The 17,491-nt window shown below is 47.8% G+C and overlaps 1 protein-coding gene across 1 annotated transcript in view; it reads left to right on the forward strand.

Moving 5' to 3' along the window:
• The window catches only part of LMF1 (lipase maturation factor 1), a 216,381-nt gene that overhangs the window by 140,895 nt on the left and 57,995 nt on the right, over nt 1-17,491 (forward strand). The window contains exon 6 of the mRNA XM_060260612.1: nt 5,947-6,114. Coding sequence (XP_060116595.1) covers nt 5,947-6,114 — 168 coding nt within the window. The remainder of the gene's footprint in view (nt 1-5,946; nt 6,115-17,491) is intronic.

Consider the following 17,491-nt stretch of genomic DNA (forward strand, 5'->3'; position numbering starts at 1 on the left):
CCCGGTGTGTGTGATGGCAAAAAGGAGGGGGGGGAAACCCCCGGGACTCCTACAGCCTCTGGAAACAGCAAAACGGCCATGGGCCATGGTGTCCATGGACTTCATAGTCGAGCTACCCCCCTCCCGGGGGAAAACAGTCATACTGGTGGTGGTGGACACGTTTTCAAAACAAGCCCACTTCATCCCCTGCAGCCAATTACCCACGGCCAAGAAACTAGCGACTTTATTTTTCGACCACGTGGCCAAACATCACTCCATCCCTGACAAGGTCATAAGTGACAGGGGGCCTCAGTTCGTTGCCACCTTCTGGCGGGAGTTTTGTAAGTTACTAGGGATGGAACAGGGGCTAAGTTCTGCCTATCACCCCCAGACGGACGGACAGACTGAGAGAGTGAACGGGGTGCTAGAGCAGTACCTACGGTGCTTTGTGAGCCTACGCCAGTCGGACTGGGTGGACCTCCTCCCCTTCGCTGAATACGCTTACAACAACAGCGCTCACAGTTCCACAAAAGCATCTCCCTTTGCAACAGTGTTCGGGTATGAGGGAAAGCCGATTCCCATGCTGCCAGGGGGGGAGGGATTGACGGGCTCAAGTTTCGAGCAATGGTGGCAAGGTCCCAGCCAATGTTGGCCAGCCATTCAAGAAAACCTGAAACTGGCCAAGGAGGCGTATAAGAAACAGTACGATAAAAGCCATGTGCCAGTCTGGGACTTGAAGGTGGGGGACTCCGTGTACCTGTCAACAAAAAACCTGCCTCTGGCACAACCGTCTAGGAAATTGGCTTTTAAGTTCTTAGGGCCATTCAAAATCAAGCGGGTAATCAACCCGGTGACAGTAGAGTTAGACCTCCCCCCTGCTCTTGGTAAAGTCCACCCTGTTTTTCATTGCAGCCTACTGCGCAGATCTCCGGGGCCGTCCAAATGGCATTCACAAGATTCACCAACCCTCCCCTCGAAGGGGGAGTGCCGGAGCCTCTCGGGGCCCGAGTTCCGGAGCCATAAATGTGACTCGCCCTCCTTGCAAGGCCGCCCGGCAGGAGGGGGATCTTAGGGGGGGCAGTATGTCAAGTCTGCTATGGGTTACTCAATATCTGTATTAAGGTTGGTTCTGAAGTGAAGGAGTCTGGGTACTTTACAGTGTACACCGGGGGCTGCTAGCTCACTCTCCTGCCCCCTCTCTAGAAATGCCTTTGTTGTGTAACCTGCTTTGAAATGCTAACCTGTGAACAAGATAGTGGCGCCTTCCCAGCCTTGTTCTCTGTGGGGAGTATGGGGTGTCAAGACTTCGGTCTGGGAACGAAAGAAGTAGCATCCTAGTGTGAAGATGTGTTGCATAGATTGCCCCCCGTAGGAATCCTTTAGATTCATACTTTAAATACTGGATTAGTGCATATGTGTTTCAGTCCTTCAATCTCTGCCATGGTCCACAGTTCTGATTACAATAAACTTGCTACTTTATCAAGAGACTCGTTATTGAATTCAGCCGACTTGACACTATACCTTTTAGAAGACAGTCTGAAATTTGTATCTTATGCAATAGCAAAATTTTGTGTATTAGCTCTTAGAAAGTAAAAGGTCTAAGGAAAATGTTAAATGCTGAAATGTGAATTTCCTTTTATCTGTGATCCTACGTTTATGTATCCATTTTAAAAACAGCCTGCCTTGTCTGTTTTTAACCTTGCTGATCCTTTGACCGTAATAAACCTGATCAATTTGATAAACTCCTCTGAATAGCTAAGATTCCTTCCGTATTCCAGAAGGACAGCAATACTCGTCCACGGCTGCAGAAAGTTATCCATCAGTCTAGCATGAGCTTTCATGCACTGGAAGTGAATCCTTGCTGGTAGAAGAAAGGAAGAGATTGAATTTATACCCCGCTCTTCATTTGGAGTCTCAGAGTGGCTGACAATCCCCTTCCCTTCCTCTCCCCTCTCTGTGAAGTGGGGCTGAGCGAGCTCTGAGAGAACTTGTGACAGACCCAAGGTCACCAAGCTGGCTGCATGTGGAGGAGGAGTAGGGAATTAAATTTGGATCTCCAGATTAGAATCTGCTGCTCCTAACCACTACACCAAACTGGCTCTCTGCAAGAGAACTCTGACTGACCCAAGGTCACCCAGCAGCTGCATGTGGAGGAGGAGTGGGGAATTAAACCCAGTTCTCCCAAATTAGAGTCCACGCACTTAACCACTGCACCAAACCTGCTCTCAAACTGGCAGGCAGACACGTACACACCCATACTCATCGACATCCACTTCTGGGGATGTCCTTTATTTATCTGATGCAGTGGACTCTACTCCATGGAAGCACTTTGTATCACAGATGTGTTAGCCTAAAGTGACGTAGAACTGTATGTGTTTGTTTTTAGAGACAACGCTAACTTAAAAGGGGGGGGGGGGGTTCTTTGGAGGCAAGGATTTTCCTAGGGGGCGCAAAAGTTCCACGTGCACATGTGCAGCTCTCTGACTCTCCATCTTCTTTGCATCCCATCCTTCTCTATTTTCGGCAGCATTCACGTGTTTACCCCATTTTAATTATGCATTAAGCTTGTCGGGTCAGGGGGGTGGCAAGAAAGTAAGCGAGCCAAGGTGCTTTTTAGCTCTGCAGGGATCCAAGTCCGGGTGCCTTCAGTTTGAATCCAGTACCGCTCTCTAGCTTTTATCCCACAGGGCTGTGCATTTTCTGGCTGTGCCTAGAAGTCCAGCCTGCAGAGATGCTTGCGAGCCTGTGGGATTACCGGGTGCCCAGGTAATCATTCGTAAAGGTAATCATTCATAGGTAATCATTAATAGGAGCACTGTGGCACAGAGTGGTAAAGCTGCAGTACTGCAGTCCAAACTCTCTGCTCATGACCTGAGTTCGATCCTGGCAGAAGCTGGGTTCAGGTAGCCGGCACAAGGTTGACTCAGTCTTCCATCCTTCCGAGGTCGGTCAAATGAGTCCCCAGCTTGCTGCGGGGGGAAGTGTAGATGACTGGGGAAGGCAGTGGCAAACCACCCCGTAAAAAGTCTGCCATGAAAACGTCATGATGTGACGTCACCCCAGAGTCAGAAATGACTGGTGCTTGCACAGGGGACTACCTTTACCTTTAATCATTCATAGCCGGTCAAAAAAGAAATGGCTCTTTCTGCGTCAGTGAAAGCTTTGTTTCTGTGGCCCCCTTGATGTAGCCATCCCTTGCCAGAAACGACCACGCAAGGGCCCTCTTTTCAGACAGATCTCTCAAACCATCACATGGCAGAATGCACATCGATAGTGTTATCAGGGTCTTACGAGCAATGTGTGCAATTATTATTATTATTATTTCCTGGATAAGGGCAATGCTGTTGGCTGCCAGCAACATTTCTTGACTCCCATGCTTCTCGGATAAAATCACAGGCCATGGAACTGGTGGGGAGGTGAGGCCGCGCATGAAGAAGGCTGTCTTGTGCAAAGGTCTTTCCCCATTTCAAAGAAGGGGGAAGAAACTCGATATCCCAGCTGGGTGGAATCCAGCGGGAAGGATTCGCCCCAGCCTTTCCAAGGCCCGTCATCTAGACTAACTCAAACCAGCTCCAGGAGGGGGAGGGCCTCTAAGCAATCCCCCCCCGCCCCAGTCCTCTGACCCCGGATGTGGCAACCCCCTGACCTCTTGACCCCGTAGTGTAGGAGCTTGGCTACCTTCCTTCACCCCTCGGCTTGTTCCATCCTGCCCCAGTGTCAGCGGAAGGAAGGATGCGGTCTTCGGTCCCCGAGGGGAGCACAGCAGCCTCCTAGCCATAGAAAGGAAAGGCATGATTAATTCCAGCTTTACTAATAAGGAATTGCACTCGTTACCGGGATTGGCAGCCGGCTCACAAGCGACGCTCATCCACTCTGCAGTCTTATTCCCCTTGTGTCGTTTGCAATTTTTTTCAGGGCTCGTGTGCGTGTGTGTTGTGTTTTTTTTTAACTGCAAACAGTTTAAAGATGTGTTACGTCTCCTTCGATTAGGATTGGCCTTTCCCCACCATCTTTGTTTTCCTCTCAGGGTTCCCCCCCACACACAAAAAAAGAAAACATTGCTAATGAATGTAGCCCTGTGTTAGATATGCTAAGGAGGACCTGGAGCCAAACCTCGTAGTGGTGGTTGTTTGTCATCGTTCCGCTGTTTTGTGGCGCTGGGTGATTCATCCGTGTGTTCTTTTCCCAAGGCCATATATATTTTTTTTAATCCTGGGCTTTTCGTTCCTGGGATGAAAACGATGGGTCGGTTCCTGCAGATCTGTTCAGCTCACGGTGTCACTTGACTCCTCTTCGAAGAGCTGAGAAGTACCACATGTAGTGCACCTTCACAACGAGGAACCCGGAATGTTCCCCCTTAGGAGAATGAGGGACATCGAAACCAAGGGACCAGACCCACATAAGGATTCAGTGTTGAAGAAGAAGAAGATGATATTGGATTTATATCCCGCCCTCCACTCCGAAGAGTCTCAGAGCGGCTCACAATCTCCTTTACCTTCCTCCCCCACAACAGACACCCTGTGAGGTGGGTGGGGCTAAGAGAGCTCTTACAGCAGCTGCCCTTTCAAGGACAACCTCTGCCAGAGCTATGACTGACCCAAGGCCATTCCAGCAGGTGCAAGTGGAGGAGTGGGGAATCAAACCCGGTTCTCCCAGATAAGAGTCCACACACTTAACCACTACACCAAACTGGCTCTTGATGACCCCCTAGAGTCTGGGCTGGGAAATTCCTGGAGATATTGGGGGTGGAGCTTGAAGCGGGTGGGATTTGGAGACAAGGGGGACTTCATCATAGAACCCGTAAGAACATAAGAGAAGTCATGTTTTATCAGGCCAATGGCCCATCCAGTCCATCACTCCGTGTCACACAGTAGCCAAAGCCCAGGTGCTATCAGGAGGTCCATCAGTGGGGCCAGGACACTAGAAGCCCTCCCACCTCCCGAACACCAAGAATATAGAGCATCACTTGCCCCAGACAGAGTACCATCTATACCCTTTGGCTAGTAGCCACTGATGGACCTCTGCTCCATATGTTTATCCAATCTCTTATTGAAGCTGCCTATGCTTGTAGCTGCCACCACCTCCTGTGGCAGTGAATTCCATGCGTTAATCGCTCTTTGGGTGAAGAAATCGCCCTTTTATTCATTCTAATCCAACTCAGCAATTGCTCAGCAATTTCATGGAGTGCCCACGAGTTCTTGTATTGTGAGAAAGAGAGAAAAGGACTTCTTTCTCTACCTTCTCCATCCCATGCATAATCTAGTAAACCTCTATCATGTCACCCTTCAGTCAAGGTTTCTCCAAACTAAAGAGCCCTCCTTCCCACGCAGCCAGCTGGGTGACCTTGAGCCAGTCACAGGCTCTCTCAGCCCCACCTGCCTCCCAGGGTGTCTGTTGTGGGGAGAGGAAGGGAAGGTGATTTGTAAGCTGCTCTGAAACTCCTTCGAGTAGCGAAAGACGGGGTACAAAACCAACTCTTCTTCCTATCGTTCTTTCCTGGAATCTTTTCCCATGTTAAAAGAAAAGGACAGAGCCTCTCAGGAAGCAAAGCCCTTAGGAAAAAGGAGGAAAGGAAAGGTCCCCTGTGCAAGCACCAATTATTTCCGACTCTGGGGTGACGTTGCTTTCACAACGTTTTCACGGTAGACTTTTTACGGGGTGGTTTGCCATTGCCTTCCTCAGTCCTCTACGCTTTCCGCCCAGCAAGCTGGGGACTCATTTGACCGACCTCGGAAGGATGGAAGGCTGATTCAACCTTGAACCGGCTACCTGAAAACCCAGCTTCCGCCAGGGATCGAACTCAGGTCGTGAGCAGAGCTTAGGACTGCAGTACTGCAGCTTTACCACTCTTCCCTTAATATAATAACAGTAATAGCAATAACAGCAACAATACTGAAGTCCATAAAGCCTGCAGTCATCCTTTCCCCTTGCAAGCTGATGATTGTTTTCTTCTTCCCTCCCCTTCAGACTCAGCCTGTCCCCAACCCCCTTGCCTTCTACATGCACCGGTCGCCTTGGTGGTTCCATCAGTTCGAGACCCTCGTCAACCACTTCATTGAGCTGGTGGTACCGTTCTTTATCTTCCTGGGGAGGCGCATGTGCATCTTTCATGGGGTTCTGCAGATACTCTTCCAGGTGAGAAAGATTTGTAAAAAATGCTTTTTTAAAAATACTTTTTTCCCCCGTCATCCCATACACGCGGCCATCTCCCCAGTCAACAATATCTAGAGGCCGACGCTAGATCTGGATTCCGTGGATGTCGGTTTGGTCCAGCCGGAAACGAGGCCGACGTTCTTGGGTTTCCGTTTCCGGTATGCATGGCTGGAGGACGGCGTCAACTTCGTTTCCGATAAAAGCTAAACTATTTATTGATGTTTAAGTTGTAAGAGCTCTCCTCGACAATATTAACCTTTCTGCAGCTGCCCTAATAATTTTGTTCTTGGAGAGAGCTGGTGAGTTTGTCTGTTCTTATCTTACTAATGAGGAGGCAATTATCCACCCACCAAACATTACCAGGAGTGGTCATTCAAGATACTTTAACTAATGAATTTGATATCTCCTTTGCAAGCTTTTCATGGAAGAATTTAGGCATTTCTCCAAATTGTGTAACGAGAGAGTGAGATTATTTCGTTTCCTTCTCATCCTCTCTCCTTGAGAAGGGATTGGTGCAAACTACGGAGGCAAGATTATTCCTACCTGTACTATTTCAACCAACTTCCTTCGCCTCCCAGACTTTAATTCCTCTGTTTCAGCATTACTTCAGGATTGTCTACTTGTGGTTGTGTTATTACCATTTCTGCTAACGATGGGACAAAAAAAGAACATATCCATTTGAAGAAGAGGTCTCCCTCCCTTTACTCAAGCAATCCAAATTGGTTGACTTTTTGTCTGCAGTTCCATTGCAAAACAGGTTTGAATGTTTGGGGGCTGATGTTGAGGGGGGAGAATACCCCACCCAACAAATTATTGCAGATAGTGAACAAGTACTGCCTGGTCCCTTATCTCCTTGTGGCAAGCAAGACACCAGACACTGGGAGGGACTGGAGTTGCTAGCACAGCAAACACTATCAGTTGCTGAATCTTTAAAGGAAATATTTCAAGTTCAAGCCAGGATGTTGACCTTGCTTCAAGAATTAAATAACACTTTCTCTATTAAATAAGACTAGGAGTTCTCCAGCCATTAAAGGGCCTACAAGGGTTCTTGTGCTGAGTTACATCAGAGACCGAGCACTAACTCTGCCCGAAGGTCTCCCTCCTGTTCTTGCCATTTGCCCGCCGTCTTCTGCGTAAGCACAAGGAGAAACCGAGATCTGTCTGCGGTGCCAGAGAGATGTTTGTAGAAGTGAGGCCTCCAATGGTTGCATTGTGCGCCTTTGGCTCTTTTCTTTGGGGGCGGGGGGGACACAAGGTGAATGATGTACATTTCTCAGGTGGAGATTTGAATCCAGAACCTCCCAGATTCTAGTACCGCACTGTGCAGCTTGGCCTGTCGATCGAACCCAATGTAATCCCCCCTGGATTGTCACCCAAGGCAGACAGAAGTCTTTTCAGACTAGAGATCCTTTTCAACAAAGTGGCCAGCAGGGTTTTTTTTTTTTTGTAGTAGGAACTTCTTTGCATATTAGACCAACTCCCACTGATGTAACCAATCCTCCAAGAGCTGCCTACTGTAAGCTGCAGGAGGATTGGCTACATCAGGGGTGTGTGGCCTAATATGCAAAGGAGTTCCTTCTACAAAAAAAAGCCCTCCGTAATCATCTTTGTACACAAAGCTTCCAGCCGTTGCCGTCGCAATTTTGGAGAGATCCTTTGCCCGTTCCACCAGCAAAGAGTTTTCATGGTTCCTCCCTCAAAATAAATACCAGTTGAAATCCTTAAATCTACAACACAGTGGATTGCTAGCCGCAGAGTCCCCCTGGCTTTGGCACAAAAGGAAATTGCGCACAATAAAGACCCATAATGATCTATTGTTAAATGCATTTGTCGTCTTGGCCTTTAACTGGCAATTTTATGGACAGTTTGCAATGAGTGGCTCGCGTTCCCACCGGAGGCAAACAACGGAGAGCACGACCCAGCCTGATACGCGGGTCTTGCGCCGCTGTCGGGTTTTGGCTCGCGTGCGCCCAGACGCCTGTTTCTTTAATATTTACTGTTCATTTCTTCATTCGAAATGACTTTTATGGATGCTGCTTCTGCTCCTGCGGAAGAAGCCGTAAAGTTTAAGATCGCTCTCCCACTTAATTCTGCTTTTCAAGATTTTAATTGACATTACATGCACGGTTTTATTAGACATTTTTATAATTGTTATTGGAGTCGTGGTGGCTGGGCCTTGCAAACGACAGGGTGTTCCTCCCCCCCCTAGATTCTTTGGTGGGTCTATAGAAAATTCGCCATTTTGGGAATCCCCTCCCTTTACCACTCCTCTCCTCCAAATTAGAGCAGTGAGGGGGGGGGGGGGAGTGGGAATTGTACTGGCTACTCCAAAATCTGTTACGTGAAGCAAGCTGGAGTGCTGCGGGTGTTTGGTTTTAAGAACATAAAAAGAACCCTGCCAGATCAGACCAACGGTCTCTCTAGTTCGGCATCCTGTCTCACACAGTGACCAACCAGTTCCCCTGGAGGGCCAACAGCAGGGCAGAGAGACTGAGGCCTTCCTCTAATAAGAACATCAGAAGAGCCCTGCTGGGTCAGACTAGTGAGGGTCCATCAAGTCCAGCATCCTGTCTCACACAGGGGCCAACCAGTCCCTCTGGAGGGCCTACAACAGGGCAGAGAGGCCAAGGCCTTCCCCTGAGAAGAACATCAGAAGAGCCCTGCTGGATCAGACCAATGAGGGTCCTTCTAGTCCAGCATCCTGTCTCACACAGTGGCCAACCAGTTCCTCTGGAGTGCCAACAACAGGGCAGAGAGAACATAAGAAAAGCCATGTTGGATCAGGCCAATGGCCCATCCAGTCCAACACTCTGTGTCACACAGTGGCCAAAAAAAAAAAAACACCTAAGGCTAAGGCTTTCCCCTGAGAAGAACATCAGAAGAGCCCTGCTGGATCAGACCAGGGAGGGTCCATCTAGTCCAGCATCCTGTCTCACACAGTGGCCAGCCAGTTCCTCTGGAGGGCCAACAATAGGGCAGAGAGGCCGAGGCCTTCCCTTGAGAAGAACCTCAGAAGAGCCCTGCTGGGTCAGACCAGGGAGGGTCCTTCTAGTCCAGCCTCCTGTCTCACACAGTGGCCAACCAGTTCCTCTGGAGGGTCAACAACAGGGCAGAGAGAACATAAGAGCATAAGAAAAGCCATGTTGGATCAGGCCAATGGCCCATCCAGTCCAACACTCTGTGTCACACAGTCGCCCCAAAAAAACACCTAAGGCTAAGGCTTTCCCCTGAGAAGAACATTAGAAGAGCCCTGCTGGATCAGACCAGGGAGGGTCCATCTAGTCCAGCCTCCAGTCTCACACAGTGGCCACCTAGATCCTCTGGAGGGCCAACAACAGGGCAAAGAGGCCGAGGCCTTCCCCTGAGAAGAACATCAGAAGAGCCCTGCTGGGTCAGACCAGGGAGGGTCCATCTAGCCCAGCCTCCCGTCTCACACAGAGGCCAATGAGTTCCTCTGGAGGGCCAACCACAGGACATAGAGGCTGAGGCCTTTCCCTGATGTTGCCTCCTGGCTCCGGGATTCAGAGGATTAGTGCTTGTGAACGTGGAGGTTCCCCTCAGTCAGCATGGCTTGTAGCCGCTGATAGACTTCTCCTCCATGGATTCATCTAATCCCTTTTTAAAGCTGTCTGCTCCTGTGGCCATCACTACCTCCTTTGGCAGCGGATTCCACATTTTAATCATTCTCTGTGTAAAAAAAGTGTTTATTTTAGTCCATCCTGAATAACCCTTATTTGTTGAGATCTGTGTCCCCCCATATTTGAAAAGGCAGCAGGGCTCTCACCCAGATTCAGGGGGTTTTTTTGTAGCAGGAACTCCTTTGCATATTAGGCCACACATCCCTGATGTAGCAATCCTCCCGGAGCTTACAGTCGGTCCTGTAGGAAGAGCCCTCTAAGCTCTTGGAGGATTGGCCACATCAGGGGTGTGCGGCCTAATATGCAAAGGAGCTCCTGCTAGAAAAAGAGCCCTGCCCCCCCCATTGCAGTTCAGTAATAAGCCATAGTACTCTTAAAGTATAGTCTTTCATATTTGGTTATCAGTCTACTGTTCATAACTTCTTTATCCATTCATAAAAAGGGATCCATTTTTCTTCAGCTTCTTGTTTGCTTTCTTCTTTCAATAAGTTCGATGAAATGTCAATTTCTGCGGTATCCAAGGTCTTCTATACACGTTCTTCCATAGCAGTCAGCTCTTTTTTTCTTCCAATATTAAAAAAAAAAGATATTGGATTTACCGGTATATCCCGCCCCATACTCTGAATTTCAGTCTCAGAGTGGCTCACAATCTCCTTTCCCTTCCTCCTCCACAACAGACACCCTGTAAGGTAGGTGGGGCTGAGAGGGCTCTCCCAGAAGCTGCCCTTTCAAGGACAGCTCAGCGAGAGCTACGGCTGACCCAAGGTCACATCAGCAGCTGCAAGTGGAGGAGTGGGGAATCAAACCCGGTTCTCCCAGATAAGAGTCCGTGCACTTAACCGCTACACCAAACTATGATTTTCTCTATTATTTTGCAGATATTCTGGCTGCAGTAACCATATGTATACCCCCTGACTATTTTGAACAAGTGCAGAGGCCCTGTTCTTTGTTGTCTTTGCTTCCGAGCAAACCTCACCCGACGTCAAGGGAACTGCTTGGCAGGCCCATAGAAAAGCCCCAGACCGGAAAAGCTTAGGGGACCTGCAGAACAGCCGTCACCCTTTGACAATGAAGATGTCTCTCAGCGTAGTATTGGCACGGAGGGAACTGAGTGGGGAGGAACTCTTCAGCCAGCCCCTCCCCCCTTTTTCTTGTAGTTTATCCCTTTAGCAGCCTCTGCAACGGTTACTGATCCAGTCGGGCAGCTACTTGCCTGGCATGCCAAGAGGCCAGGTGCCCCTGTGGAAAGTTCTGGGCACGCTAACTTTGCAGCCGCTCAGAGTGTCTCGTGTATATCTTCTGCAGCTCCAGGGAAAGGGTGAGGGCAGAGAAGAGAGACAGAGAGATTGAAACGTAGCTACCACCATTTCAGTTAACTCATTTAAAAGGCAATGCAGAATTTCTGGATAGGGTGGAAAGACGACTCTTTAGGCCAGGGGTGTCCAACGCATTTGTTATGAGGGCCGAATAAGACATAAATGGGACCATGTTGGGCCAGGCCGCGTGTGTACCTATTTAAGATTAGGTAGCAGAGTTATAAACTTTATAAAGGACACAGACAAACACAATTTTAAAAAAAAACAACCCTTAAAATAAGAACATAAGAGAAGCCATGTTGGATCAGGCCAATGGCCCATCCAGTCCAACACTGTGTCACATAAGAACATAAGAGAAGCCATGTTGGATCAGACCAATGGCCCATCCAGTCCAACACTCTGTGTCACATAAGAGAAGCCATGTTGGATCAGGCCAATGACCCCTCCAGTCCAACACTCTGTGTCACACAATACATCACAATACAAGAACTTGTGGACATTCAATGAAATTGCTGAGCAGTCAGGTTAAAACGGATGAAAGGAAGTACTTCTTCACCCAAAGGGTGATTAACATGTGGAATTCACTGTCACAGGAGGTGGTGGCGGCTACAAGCATAGCCAGCTTCAAGAGCGGATTGGATAAAAATATGGAGCAGAGACTTTGCTCTGTAGCTCCTGTGCTATTGAGCAAGTCTTGCAAAGCAAGCTGTTATGTAGAAGGAATCTGTCAGCGCAGGGTTCATCGATTCCTCAAAATAATAGAACTCTTTCTTTTGAAATAAGTTTCTTTTTATTGAGTGTACAATGTTACTGCTGCAGAAGGTCTTTGAGAGTGATAACATACATTGAAAAGGCACTAGCATTTATGGGGGCACATCAAAGACAGGGGCCTCTAAATCATTCTCAAAACAAAGTTATTTTCTCTTTCTAAGGTGTTTGATTCACACGCTGGCTATCTCCCTTCCTGGGCCATCCAGCCTCCCCCTTTCGGCCGATGTCCTTGCAGCGGCTGGGAAGCGGCGGCGCCTCCCTCTGGTCTTACCGCCGTTTATGGCCTCTGGCGCCCTGCTTCTCCCTCCCCCCCCCCCGTTTGGCATACCTAGCATTCTATCAAAGAGCCCTAGGGTTAGTTCTAAGCAAATAAACAATATAGGCAATGTGGTTAGGATCAATAGGATGCAATTGAACACAAGCTGACAGAATCAAGAGAGAGGGAGAAGGAAGCAGATGATAGCCAGTTGCTCAGGGGTCTGAGAGAAGCCCTCTGAGGGCCTGATCCGGCCCCTGGGCCACAAGTTTGACACCCCTGCTTTAGGCATTTCCCGCTTGGGAAATGTGCTTGCTAGATTGATTGTTCTGCCGATAGCACAACTAAGAGGACGATTCGCTAAAATCCCATTTTCAGATGGCTTCTGTTGCTGCGTATCTGGCGCAATAGAGACTGTAGACCACCTTTTGCTATTCTGTAATCAATGGATTGTCCCATGTTTTAGTTTGTGGAATGCTGCAGGAGTAAGAGCTCTAAACCATCTTTTGGATAAAAACAAAATAAAGGAAAAAGCCAAACTGGAGCGGGATATAGGAACCAAAATTCAGTAGTATAATTATTTCCCACTGCAACATTTGCTCAACTCACCTGAACTAAAGAAAATTAGAGAACGACCTCTTACACATTTTGAAAAAATTGATAAAAGAGATAGAGGAAAATCAGACCTTTGCAGGACTGATTTCAGCCATATATAAAATGTTAATAACTAAGAAATTAAAAAAATTAGAACACTACCAAGAACCATGGAATATAGATCTCAATTTAAATTTAACCTTTGACGATTAGAAGTCAATTTGGAAATCCCCTTCATTATCTTCAAGGATAATCAATATTAGATATCGAATGGTGAAAATCTTAACAAGATGGCATATACCCCTACAAAATATTGTCATAAAGGTACCTTATACAACCCCTGGTGTCATAAGAAATGTAGTCAAAAAACCACATTTTTTCATAACTGGACATGTCCAAAGATCCAAGCCTACTGGACTACGATAATAAAGGAAATTGAAAAGATGACTCAAATGAAAGTACCACTGAAGCCTGAAGTAGTTTTAATAAATCTTATAGATAAAGAGATCCCAAAGGATAAGAAAGAAATAATTTCTTTACTGATCACCATCGCTCGACTAGTGCTAGCCTCACATCGGACATCAGAACATCTACCAAAGAGGGATTTGTGGTATCAAAAATTGTGGGATTATTTCATAATATATAAAATAACAGCTAAACAAGAAGGGGATTATACAAGTAATCATTGTCAGAAATTCTTAGATTTATGGTATCCAATACTCACTTACCTGACTGAAAGAGATATCCTGCCAGAAAATGAAAATTATAGAGATTTTTTTGTATTTTTAGAATATTCACGTTGAGAGATGAAAATAGGTCTTTTATGTAAATTCCCAATTCCCCAAGATAACTATATGAGATGCATTTGCTTGGAAGAAACTGGTTTGTAAGAAGGATAAAAGTTTAGCTGTGGTATAGTGTTATAGGATAGATTATAGTTTTAAATATGTGTTTTTGTTGATTTTTCACTCTCCTTGTTGTTATCTGTAAATAGTATTTTTTTTTAAAACAGTTTAGTAAATAAAATTTATTTTTTAAAAAAATCAATGGATTGTCCCCAGGGCTCTTTCAAATACCCCTGTTCTGTCCAGATATTAGCTTCCTGAAGTCCTGGGTGGTATCTTTATGGTTAGCAGATTTTGATCCAGAAATAACATACTCTCTTACAAAATATTTGACAACAGCGGCGTCTTTAAAATGCTGCTAAAATGTGTTTTATCCTGCTAACCACGAGTAATTGTATAAGTCCACTCATTTATTTTATCCAGTGTTTCAGACTTTTATGAGATATGTGTATTTTATTGTTCTGTATTTTTCTTTTTCTGCATTCTGTCACGCTTTGCAATTTAAAAAAAAATCCTTTTGTGATGTATTGGTTTTATGCTCAAGACCTTCAGTCATATGAGCTTAAATAATAAAGGAAAGAGGAAAGGGCGGAGAGGGAGAGAGATTGAAATGTAGTCACCATTTCTGTTAATTGGCTTCAAATGCAATGCAGAATTTCTGGATAGTGTGAAAAGATGACTCTTTAGGCATTTGCAACTTGGAAAGGTGTCTCCTCGAGAGTTACTGCAGCAGAGAGCTTCCTCCATGGGTAGCTGTGATGGCTTGCTTCTATGCAAGCAGCAAAGGTGACCAGCATTCTTGGTGGCTGGGGAGAGTCACACATCAATCTCAGGTGCTGTGAGGATCTCAGGTGTGTGTGTGGAACTAGCCCTGTAAAGGAATCCTGTCTGTTTTGCCACATCTGGATCCCACACATAGCTTTTTTAAGCAGGATAGTGGGTGCAACTGTATTTAGAAGACGCAGGAGGACATGTCGAGCGCCTTCATCAGGTGCTGTACAGATGTGCTCCGTTTTGCATTTGATTTCGTCTTTCCGGAGGTTGAACATGAGAAAAATCCTGTGAAACCCCGTAAGAACAGAAATGCTCCTCCTGGTACCTTAGGCACAGCCATGGAGTTGAGAGCTAGAAATATGCCCTCTCCAAACAGAAAGAAACTTGGGAATTGTGATTTTTGTCTAGCCTGTGAATAGGGTATGTGAGAGGGACAGGGGGATGGGGGGGGCACAACTTCCTGCCCGGTAATGCTGAAATCTCCAGTATGAGCAACACAATTCTAACCCGTCTCTGGCCTCTGCATGTCTTTCTAGGCCCAGAAGTGCCACCGTGCCAGACGGCAGGTTGGCAAGAAGGTTTTTGGGCACCACCCCAAGAGCTCTCGCTTCAGGCTGTACACGGCCGTGCCACACACATTGCTCTGACATGGCCAAGTTCCAAAGAAACCAATTTTGCATAGGCATAAAGCTTGAGAGGACTCTGTGCGCGAGCAGAGGCTCTCTTCTCTCTGTCAGGGGACTTAGAAGGGGACTGTAGAGAAGTATTCCATCCCAGGGCTCCCCAAAGCAGTGGCCAGGGACACCGCGGTCCCCGCCAGCAACATTTCCCGCCCTCCGGAAAGTTATTTTAGAAAATGGGTGGGGCGTTTGCCAGAAGTGTTTCTGATTGGTCACTGGAGATCCGATTGGCAGTGCAGGGTTTTAAGAAGTTGCTTTTAAGAAGCAACTGCCCCACAGCGCAGGGATCGTCACTGTCTGACTGAAGGGTAAGCGAGTGGAGGGAGTGTGCTAGTAGAAACTGTTTTTTAAAAGACATCCTGTTCGAGAGTTCTTCTGCCTGAAATGTTGAAGGTTTACTTTTAGAATGATGCACGACCTCACTTCTTGATGTTTTTGGCTGGCTCCATCCAGCTCCTGGTGCAGCCGCTTTACGGTGGGCTCCTCCTCCCTGGGCAGTCACTTTGCAGCTGGCACCACCTCTTGGGGCAACCATTTTGCAGTTGCACCCACTGCCCTGTGTCAGAATTCCAAAAGCGCCCACCATCTCAGGAAAGTTGTCAGCCCCTGTTCTGTCCCGTTGAGTCCTCTGCATTATGAAGCAGCCCCACTTTGACATGAATTGGCCATCTCAGTGAGGAAATGAAGGCCCCTTTGCCATGTATGCATGGATAGGGGAAATAAAGTCAAGGGCAGAGTATAAATCCAAATCCTCCTCCTCCTTCTCTTCCTCTTGAGAGCCAGTTTGGTGTCACAGTGCTTAAGTGTGAGGACTCTTATCCGAGAGAACCAGGTTTGATTCCCCACTCCTCCACTTGCAGCTGCTGGAATGGTCTTGGGTCAGCCATAGCTCTCGTGGGAGCTGTCCTTGAAAGGGCAGCCGCTGTAAGAGCTCTCTCAGTCCCATCCACCTCACAGGGTGTCTGTTGGGGGGGGGGAGAGGTAAAGGAGATTGTGACCGCTCTGAGATTCAGAGTATAGGGCAAAATAGAAATACAATATCTCCTTCTTCTTCTTGAGAGGGAGATTGGTTTGATCCAGGGCAGCTTTGGCATTCTGATATCCAGGTGAAAGATCCTTCTGGGGAGGGGGCGGCCATTTTTAATACGCAAGAGTGCCCCTGAGGAGTTTGGGAGAGCTGGCATAGCGGACCCTTCGACAGTCCGGCTTCTAGACTCCTGGATGGACTCTTCCCCCCGCCCCTCGGGCCCTGCTGTTTTTATTTCGTTCTGTTTTAACACTCTGCAATCTCAGACCATGCCATGGCAAACTCTTTCTTGGCTCTCCCGGGCCGGTCCTGTTTCAGCGTACACCTCTTGGCACACCAGTCCATGAAACGGGAAGCATTAGGCGGGTGCCAGGAAGGAAGGGCAGAGTCACCTGACAGCAAGCTGGCGGGTCACAGGAGCTTGGCAAGGCGCTTCAGCTGGAGCCCGCTGCCAAGCTCAGAAAGAGCCGAGCCAAGCTGGCTGGGAGGCAGAGGGTGGCTGCCGAGCTGCCAATGGGAAGGCACTGGAGCCTCTGGCGAGGGGGGAGAGCGAGTGGAGGAAAGACGTTGAGCAATCTGGACGGCTCCAGGGAGGCGTTTTCGGTTTATGAAGCCCAGTTGCCGTGCGGCGTCTTGAGTGAATGCCAGAGATGGAAAGGGGGGAGGGGCTGGGTTAAAAGAAGAAGAACTGCAGATTTATACCCCGTCCTTCTCTCTGAATCAGAGACTCAGAGCGGCTTACAATCTCCTATATCTTCTCCCCTCACAACAGACACCCTGTGAGGTGGGTGGGGCTGAGAGGGCCCTCACAGCAGCTGCCCTTTCAAGGACAACTCCTGCGAGAGCTATGGCTGACCCAAGGCCATTTCAGCAGGTGCAAGTGGAGGAGTGCTACCATTGGCCACCCCTGCTGTATACAATTGTCCACTGCTGTCCTCACCCACAACCCTGTGAGGTAGGTCAGCCTTTCTGAAGGTTCGCCCAGTGGCAGCAATATTTGAACCCATCCTCCCGCCCTAGTCTCAGTCTCTCACCAAAATCCCCCTCATTGTCTTCCAGTCCAGGATTCCCCAACCTTTTTGAGCCTGCAAACACTTTTGGAATCCTAACACAGTGTGGTGGGCACAGCCATAAAATGACTGCCACTGGAGGCAGAGCCGGCTACAAAATGGCTGCCGTGGCTTATCGTCAGTTGTACGGTGAAGATCCTCATGCTGAGCTGGCAGCTGCTGTACCCCAGCTGGAAGTGTGTTGGGATTTTGCATTTAAATCCGGAGATTGAGTACAGAAACGAGAGCCGCACCGTGTTTAAGTTTATTAAGAAACATATGCTTTACTGAAAAAATAGGGAAGGGAACATGTGGATGAAAATAAAGTAGGAAAGACTTCCTAGATGCTACGAGTATGTGGCTGGAAACTGTGATGGTGATTCTCCGGTTGTCCTGCTTGCCCAAAACA

The sequence above is a fragment of the Heteronotia binoei genome, chromosome 20 (genome assembly GCF_032191835.1).
Source record: "Heteronotia binoei isolate CCM8104 ecotype False Entrance Well chromosome 20, APGP_CSIRO_Hbin_v1, whole genome shotgun sequence".
NCBI lineage: Eukaryota > Metazoa > Chordata > Lepidosauria > Squamata > Gekkonidae > Heteronotia > Heteronotia binoei.